Source organism: Tursiops truncatus, chromosome 16, assembly GCF_011762595.2.
Source record: "Tursiops truncatus isolate mTurTru1 chromosome 16, mTurTru1.mat.Y, whole genome shotgun sequence".
Taxonomy (NCBI): domain Eukaryota; kingdom Metazoa; phylum Chordata; class Mammalia; order Artiodactyla; family Delphinidae; genus Tursiops; species Tursiops truncatus.
In genome coordinates, this window is record NC_047049.1 from 64103464 (window position 1) to 64112701 (window position 9238).

Sequence of the window (9238 nt, forward strand, 5' to 3'; positions counted from 1 at the left end):
GGATTTTCTTTCATGGTAACTCATATTGAATAAAATAACCCTTACATTGTAGTTCTTTCCTGATAGATAGGCTTTAGTGGGCAAAGAAAAAAAATGATCAGCAATGATGATTTAAACTACAACTACTCCAGTAAAATATTTAGTACATATTAAGTTATTCCCTGTATCATTATTTGGGTTGGTTATCACACTCTCAGTCCTGGGTCATATACATCTTTTATATTTTAAAATACCTATGAGTATGCATATGATTTTACAACTTTATCATTCTTTCACAGGATCTGATTTTCCTATAGTCCTGTTCTATAGATAAATGTAACATATATTCTCTTTCTGATTGAACAGCCCTTTTCCTTGCCTTTTAGACAGTTTTCGGTGTCTTTTTATGTTCAAATTGGATGCTTTAACTATATTATTTTAGGGGTAGAATCCGTCTCTTCCCTTTTGTTTGTTTTCAGGCTTCAGAGTATTCTGCCTCTTGGTTTAAGTTTCACATAATTATAACCCAGATGTCTGTTCAAGTTGACCTGATAAAATAAGATCTGGATAAGATTAACTCCAAAATTTCAATTCCATGTTCTGTCGAAATCCAAAGCCCTCCCTGAGAATCCTGTGAGTTCTCTGGAACTTACATCTGCTTTGCCTTTAATCATCTTGATTATGCACCAAATTGCCCAGAGGTATGCCTGGTTAATTTATAAACTTTCATATTCTTTTTATTTATATCACACATCTACATTATAGTTAAATAGTGATATTTATGTGATTATTTGGTGAATATTTGTCAGTACCTCTAGGCTGTGAGCCCTGTGAAGTGAGCAGGGATGCTCTCAATTTTATTACCCATTCCTACTATCTGGTACGTAGTAGGCTCTGAAGATTGACTCAAAATATAAGAAAGAAATAACTGAAGAAGGCTTGAGATAAGAGCACAGAAAGAGAAGTTAGCCTTGAAAAGAAAGTGGTGGTTGGGGGGGAAAAGAGAGAGAGGGAAAGGGAGAGGGAAAAGGAGAGATCTTCCTTGAAGACAGATGAGAAGAAAAAATGGACGGAAAAGCATATTGAGATAGAAGTAAATAGAGAGGTTTCCCAGATGATCTCATCTCAGTTTCCCCAGAGTAGTAGAAAGTAGGTGGATTGGAGTTTATATAAAATTGAGAATATGGAGGATGATAACAACATAGATAAATTTTCTCATAGCTAATGAGCCAGGATTCAAACCCATGCTAACTGCTCCTAGATCTCGTAATCCTTTAACTATACTGCCTCCTAAAATGCAGCAATCCAACAGAAGATAATGAAGTTAGGACTCTTACTTTTTTGAAAAAAATATTTTCTTGTCAGCATTCAAAGTGTTAGGGAGGTAAGTTTATATTGGGCAGAACCTAGAAAAAAGAGAAAATATGTTCTACATTCATTAGAGTGGGATCCTGAAAATAAAGCATCCAGTTGTTTGTCTTTCATGAAGTTAATGCCATGAAAACATACTGAAAGAGTGTTTCAACACACTGCTATACTAGTTCAGAAGAGATTGTTATTTTATTAGGATGAGCTTTGTTTCCTTTTTATAAACTACTTTATTGCAGTATGATTGATATATAAAAAGCTGGTCATGTTTAATGTATACAACTAGATGATTTGGGGCATAAGTATACACTTGTGAAACCACCACCACTATCAAGGCCTTCACCACCCAAAGGTTCCTCTGACTCCCTTTATTATTATTGTTTTTATTATTATTATTAATAGTTTATGGTAAGAACACTTAACATAAGGTCTTAGTAAATATGCGTGCAATTATCCAGTTTTACCGGCACCATTTATTAAAGAGATTATACTTTCCCCATTTTGTGCTGTTGGAACCATTGTTGAAGATCATTGACTGTGGTAAGCATGGGTTTATTTTTGGGCTCTCTCTCCTGTTATGTTGGTCTATGTGGCAGCTTTTATGCCAGTATCATACTGTTTTTATTACCACAGCTTTGTAATATAGTTTGAAATCAGGAAGTGTGATGCCTCCAGCTTTGTCTTCCTTCCTCAAGACTGTTTTGACTATTGGGGGGTCTTTTGTAATTCCGTATGAATTGTAGCATTGTTTTTTCTACTTCTGTGAATAATGCCTTTGGAATTTTGGTAGGAATTGTATTGAATTGGTAGATTGCTTTGGGTTTTATCGACATTTTAACAATATTAATTCTTCCAATCCATGAACATGGGATATCCTTCTATTTATTTATTTGTTTATTATTTTAGTTTATTCTTTAGTTTCTTTAATCAATGCTTTACAGTTGTCAGTATACAGATCTATGACCTCCTTGGTTAAATTATTCCAAAGTATTTACTGAATAATCGTTATTAGTATATAGAAATGTAACTGATTTTATATTGTTGATTTTTATTATGCAATTTTACTGAATTTATTATTAGTTCTAACAGTTTTTTGGTGGTATCTTTAGAGTTTTCTATATATAGGATCATGTCATCTGCCGAAAGAGACAATTTTACTTCTTCCTCTCCAATTTGGATGCCTTTTATTTCTGTTTCTTGTCCAATTGCTCTGGCTAGTACTTCCAGTACTATGTTAAATAAAAATGGCAAGAATGGACATCTTTGTCTTGTTTTGGTCTTAGAGGAAAGGCTTTTAGCTTTTTACTGTTGACTATGATGTTAATGGTGGGCTTGTCATATATGGCCTTTATGGTGATGATATACATTCCTTGTATACCTAATTTGTTGAGAGTTTTTATCATGAAGGATGTTGAATTATGTTAAATGCTTTTGCAGCACCTACTGAGAAAATATGATGTTTATCCTTCATTCTGTTAATGTGGTATATCACATTTATTGATTTGCATAGGTAGTACCATTCTTGCATCCCAGGGATAAATCCACTTGGATATGCTGTATGAACATTTTAATATACTGTTGATTCAATTTGCTAGCATTTTGTTGAGGATTTTTGCATCTATATTTGTCAGGGATGTTGGCCTGTACTTTTCTTTTCTTGAAGTATCCAAATCAGGCAGCTTTAGTATTAGGGTAATGCTGGCCTCCAAATGAGTCTGGAAATGTTCCCTTCTCTTTAATTTTTTGGAAAAGTGTGAGCAGCATTGATATTAGTTCTTATATGTTTGATAGAATTCACTAGTGAAACATCTGATCTTGGTTTTTTTCTTTGTTGGGAAATTTTAAATTATTGATTCAATCTTGATCTGTCCAGATTTTCTATTACTTCATGATTCAGTCTTGGTAGGCTTTGTATTTCTAGGAGTTTACACATTTCTTCTAGGTTATCCAATTTGTTGCTACATAATTGTTTATCATAATCTCTTACAATTCTTTGTATTTCTGTGGAATCAATTGTAGTGTCTCCTGTTTCATTTACAATTGTATTTATTTGAGTCTTCTCTCTCTCTTTTTTTTTTTTAGTTAGTCTAGCTAAAGGTCTGGCAATTTTGTTTACCTTTTCATGAAACCAACTAATTTTTTGTTGTTCTTTTCTGTTGTTTTTCTAGTTTCTATTCCATTTATTTGTTTTCATCTTCATTATTTCCTTCCTTCTTTAACTTTGGGCTTAGTTTGTTCTTCTAGTTCTAGTTTCTTGAGGTGTAAAGTTTGGTTGTTTTTTTTAGGTCTTTCTTTTTTTCTTAATGTAGGCATTTATTGCTATTAACTTTTCTCTTAAAACTGCTTTTGCAACATGTCATAAGTTTTTGTATGTTATTTTCATTTGTCTCAAGATATTTTAAAATTTTCCTTTGATTTCTTCTTTGATCCATTGGTTGTTCAGGAATGTGTTGTTTAGTTGTAATATATACGTGAATTTTCTAATTTTACTCCTATTATTGCTTCCTTTTATTATTGCACATATCATGTGGGTGAAAAAGATACTCGATATGATTTCAGTCTTAAATTTAAGACCAGTTTTATGGCTTAACATATGATCTATCCTGGAGAATGTTCTGTGTATACTTGAGAATATATATTCTGATGCTGTCAGATGGCATGCTTTGTATATGTCTATAGTCCACCATAAGTGGTGCTGTAGGCTTTATTAATTCTTTTTAATTGTTTTTTCTTTTTGTAACTCTGACTAGATAATTTCAAATGATCTGTCCTTGAGTTCACTGATCTTTTCTTCTGCATGCTCTAGTCTGTTGTTTAGTCTCTCTAATGGATTTGCAGTTCATTCATTATATTCTTCAGCTCCAGGATTTCTGTTTGGTTCTTTTTTTACGGTATCTTTTTATGAAACTTCTCATTTTACTCATGTATTATTTTCCTGATTTTGTTGAGTTGTCTATCTGTGTTCTTTTTAATCTAACTGAGCTTCTTTAAGATGATTATTTTGAATTCTTTTTCAGGCAATTAATAAATCTCCATTTCTTTGGGGTCAGCTACTGGAGTTTATTTTGTTCCTTTGGTAATATCATATTTCTTTGAGTCTTCATGTTCCTTGAAACCTTGTATTCCTGTCTTCACATTTGAAGAAGCAGTCACTTTTCTCCAGGTTTTACTGACTAGCTTCAGGGAGAAAGGTCTTCATGAGTCAGCCTTGCCAGAGATACTGGGGGTCTCTTAGATTCTTTCTATGGATGCACTTGCTCCATTCCTCTTGTTCCCTGTGAAGAAGTCTTAGACTCTGTGCCTTCTCTCTCTTTTTTTTTTTTTTTTTGCGGTACACGGGCCTCTCACTGTTGTGGCCTCTCCCGTTGCGGAGCACAGGCTCCGGACGCGCAGGCTCAGCGGCCATGGCTCACGGGCCCAGCCGCTCCGCGGCATGTGGGATCTTCCCGGACTGGGGCACGAACCCGTGTCCCTTGCATCGGCAGGCAGACTCTCAACCACTGCACCGCCAGGGAAGCCCTGTGCCTTCTTTTGATCCCACAAAGCCAGGCCAGGTGTTGAGAGCCTCCTATTTATTTTCTCTAGGGCAGTACCCTGAAGTGTTTGTTCAGCATTGGGCCCCTTTTCCCAATCCAGCAGATTCAGCTGGATGCCAATATCCGTGTGCTGTCTGTGGGAGCTCGCATGCATTGTCTGCAGGGGAGCATGGCATGTTGGCTACAAGAGGGGACTGCATGGAGCACTGCATGGTGCACAGTGGCTAATCATGGGGTCTGCAGGTGGGGGTCCTACTGGGTTCATGGTCAGGGCTCTTATTAGAGTCTGTAATCTAGTTAGTAGGATCTGCTGCTGGTGGTTGATATCTGTATACTGGTTTCTGTGAGCTCCTACCCTTTTTCTCTACTCTTTGCTGTCCCCAGATTATTTAGCTATTTCAATCCTCTCAATGTTCTGGGTGTGGAGAGATGGAAATGGGACTCTTGGACACCTTCCTGCAAGGCTGGGGAGCCAAGTGTTCACTTTGTTTTCACTTTTCCCAATGGGAGAAGTTGCAGGCCAAGGTGAGTCTCTCTTGGTCTGAGCTGTGTTGCCTTGGGAGAGAGGTGACATGGGTAAAATGAAACTGTTCTTCTTATCCTCTTCAGTGCTTCTGTTCTTTGATGTTTTTGCTCCACGTGGTTACTGGAACCTCTCAGTTGTTCTCCCAGGCTTTCGTAAAGGTATTCTCATTATTGTTATTGTTAAAATCAGTATTTCTTTAGGGGTATGACATATGGAACTTCCTATTTCATCATCTCACTGATGTCCAGAAGAGATCATTCTTTATTTCAGTAGGTCTCAAATATCCAGTGATATTTCATAGAACATTAAAGTTATTTAAATAACCTCACCTTTTAATTGACTCAGTGACAAAGTTAGTGAAAACTTCTATAGGATATGAATAGGGTGACATTAGATTTAGGTAGAATCAAGAGGCTGCATGTGAGTATCAGACATCAGAGCAGGCAATGTTTTGAGTTTAGATGAGCTTGAAGAATCTGAGTCTTAAAAGTCAATAAACAAGTAAAAATCCAGAGGCTAGGATAGTTTGGGGAATGGCTGTGGAGAGCAGGAACTGGGATGAACTTATTCCTACAATAGAGGATGTTTTCTGACATGAAATCACAGCCAGAACACCTAAAATTACTAGTTTCTTCTTGTAATACTTATAGGTGTATAGATTTCAAATTTAATCAACTTTTCCTATCATTACAATGCTGGAAACAGGTTAACTGTCCCTATCACATCTACTAATTGCATTTGAGCAATCAAAGAAAAATTCTCTTGCCCTCAGTTCTCTTCTTAATGATGATGTCACATTGGAGGGACATTTTCAAAAAGGTTTTAATTGGTCAATTATTGTTATGAAAATTGGAGTGGAATGTTTGTACTAAATTAGTGAGCCAAAGAGGACATGGTAAAAATGGCAAATGAGATAAGGAGGTATATTTAGATGTAAATGAATCCTTGTCTGATGGGCAAGCCCATGGTTGGGATTATCGTCTCACCAAAAAAATTATGCATTGGATAAAGAAAATGTTAAATTTGGCATTTGTAAAATTCATTTCTTTTTAAAAATTTGTTTCCATCTAAAAGAGAAAAATGGAGATACTCAGTAAAGAAGTAGAAAAATAGGAAGGAAATAGAGGCATGAAAGGAAGAATTCTTCTGAATAATTTTAAGATATTTAAACAATTTTCTATAAGATCTATTTCTAGTTTATATTTTACATTATATCATATAATATGTGAACATTACACAGTACTATTTTTTCTTTTTGTATAATTGTTTTAATATTATTTTTCTTTCCATAATGATTTTCTCTCCCTAACTTGGCCTAGAGCTGTAGCTTTTAAAATTTTATCCTGGCTACTTTAGATCCCCTAATATTTATCATAACATGATATAGTACAACCATCAGTGTAAGATTATATCTATACACAATAGACACACACAATATACATATACCTCTCTATATATGTAAATATATATGATTGTGCACTCTGAAGATCAATGATTTTCAGTGTGTATATTTGTGTGTAAAGACTCACACATGCACACACATTCTGAAGTTCACTATATGATTTCATTTTATGTTAAAGGTTCTACAGAGAGCTTTCATTTTATACTAACTAGTTCTCCAATTATGACATTATGCTCAAACCTTGAAAGGCTTCCTCTCTGTATTTTAAGAAAGGATCCTTAGAGCCTCATCTTCTCCACCTTTTCTTCAAAGTCTGTAGATTATCTTGACTTCTGTTGCCTGAAGACATATCTAAAGGAAACCTTAAAAATACCATGTCAGATTTCAATGGTGGGAAATGGCTGGAAGTTATAATCAACAGGAAGATGGAATTTTACTTTTAAAATGAATAATTAAAATTTAGAATTCTCTTTGATACGTTAGTATTAAGGTTAATTAGATTGTATGACTTACAGTGAGGCATAACGAAAACAGTATTGAATTAGGTGTTATAAGACCTTAATACTTGTTTGAGCTTCACCATTTAATAGCTTAATGACCTTGGGCAAGACAGTCTCAGCCTCACTCACCATCAATTGAAATGAGTGGTTAACAATATCTTTACTGCCCACCTCTTTATAGTGTTGTCAAGATGAGATAATATACGTGAAAATATTTTGTAAACAATGAAGTGCTAAATGAAAATGACAATTGTAAAGAACTGTTAATATGTGCCAGACACTGTATTAAGCATTCATATCATTCTTACAGCAGTTTTATGAGATAAACAATGTTAATATTCCAGTTTTACACATCAGGAAGGTGAGGCTTACAGTACATAAGACACCTGAGTGAGCTCACACCATTAGTGAATGGGAAGGGCAAGATTTGAATACAGATTTGGCTGACACTAGAATCAATGCTCATAATTTCACAATTTTTGTCACTGCCCTGAATAATAATTGCTTTATAGAATGATACATGAACTGGGTGAGGCAGTAAAAGCACAGTTGTCTTTATCATCACATATGAATTCCAAATGTGAAAACAAAATACTAATTATTTTTTCCTAAAAATAGAATATCATGGAGTTCTAACCATCTAAATGTGTTTTTCCTTTAGAATTTAATTGTCTTGGATCCACTCACAGTGACTGAGGAGGAAACAAGACCATCCCTAGAGAAACGCCTCGAAGCCATTATCAGTGGGGCTGCTCTGTTGGCTGACTCTTCATGCACGAGGGATTTCCATCGGGAGCGAATTATCGCAGAATGCAATGCCATTCGCCAGGCTCTCCAGGACCTGCTTTCAGAGTACATGAACAATGTAGGTAACTGGTTTTCCCCCACCCCGTCCATTGGGTATGTGCTGAGGTTCTTTCGGTGTACAAAATCTGATAAATTACAAATGAGTACCTGATTTTACATGGATTGGCCTTTGGGTGCATTCTGCGTGGGTTGCTCCCAGAGTGCAGCAAGGAGACAGGAGTTTCTAGGGATGGAATTCAACCAGAAGGTTATTTATACGTGATTGTTTTGCTTGAGACAGTATCTAAATACTAGTTGAAGAAGGCAGTCAGGATTGGAGAAAGGAAACTGGAGTTGCGCATCAGTTTAAAGGATAAAAAGAAGACAAAGAAAAGGACAGGTTGCTCCGGATTATGTTGGTGAATAACAAAGTTAGAATTTAGATGGTATTGGGATAAAGTCAATGCTGTAGGGAGGCCATTTTTGAAGGTGTAATTTGGATCGCTTTTAACCTTTTTCAAATGTGACAATGTCATAGATTTTTTGCAATTTTAGCCATCTCTCAGGAATGTTAGAAACAATGTCTAAATTTAGACAAATGCAAAAGTATTTGTTTCAAGGTCCTTTTGATATAATTTCATATATATATATTTATGATATATTCTTTTTGTATATATATCTACATCCATCTATGGAGTATCTATGACTACTCTTACATTCAAAACTTAGTTATATTTTTAAAATAAGGAAGACATCGTCAGTTATATATTGATCATGAATATTGACTCCTTAAATAATAGAGGTAAAAAAAAGAAAAATTTATAATGGGAATATTTTGTTCATCTGCTTTATTATAAATGGAATAATTCAAGAGTTATGAGGGTATATTTTGAAAATGATTAGTGACAAAGCATACGATTTTTTAGGTGTGAGATTGAAGAGTTAGGATTTTTCAGTATAAGTAATTTATGTGAATAATTCAAATGTGCTAAAATTAGTGAGTTTTAGGCTTCAACACATTTGATGTATCTCCACACTCTTAATATTTGATGACTTTGGCTTCTGACCAAAAATCTCTTGCCTGTCAAAAAATCACAGTTGTAAAGCAGGTTTTGTTAATAAGAGGACCATATTAGTAATG

General features: G+C 34.9%; 1 protein-coding gene across 1 annotated transcript in view; it reads left to right on the top strand.

The window, feature by feature from the left end:
• Positions 1 to 8325, top strand: part of CTNNA3 (catenin alpha 3) — a 486398-nt gene extending 478073 nt beyond the window's left edge. The window contains exon 8 of the mRNA XM_073793552.1: positions 7973 to 8325. Coding sequence (XP_073649653.1) covers positions 7973 to 8269 — 297 coding nt within the window. The 3' untranslated portion in view covers positions 8270 to 8325. The remainder of the gene's footprint in view (positions 1 to 7972) is intronic.
• The last annotated feature ends 913 nt before the right edge of the window (positions 8326 to 9238 follow it).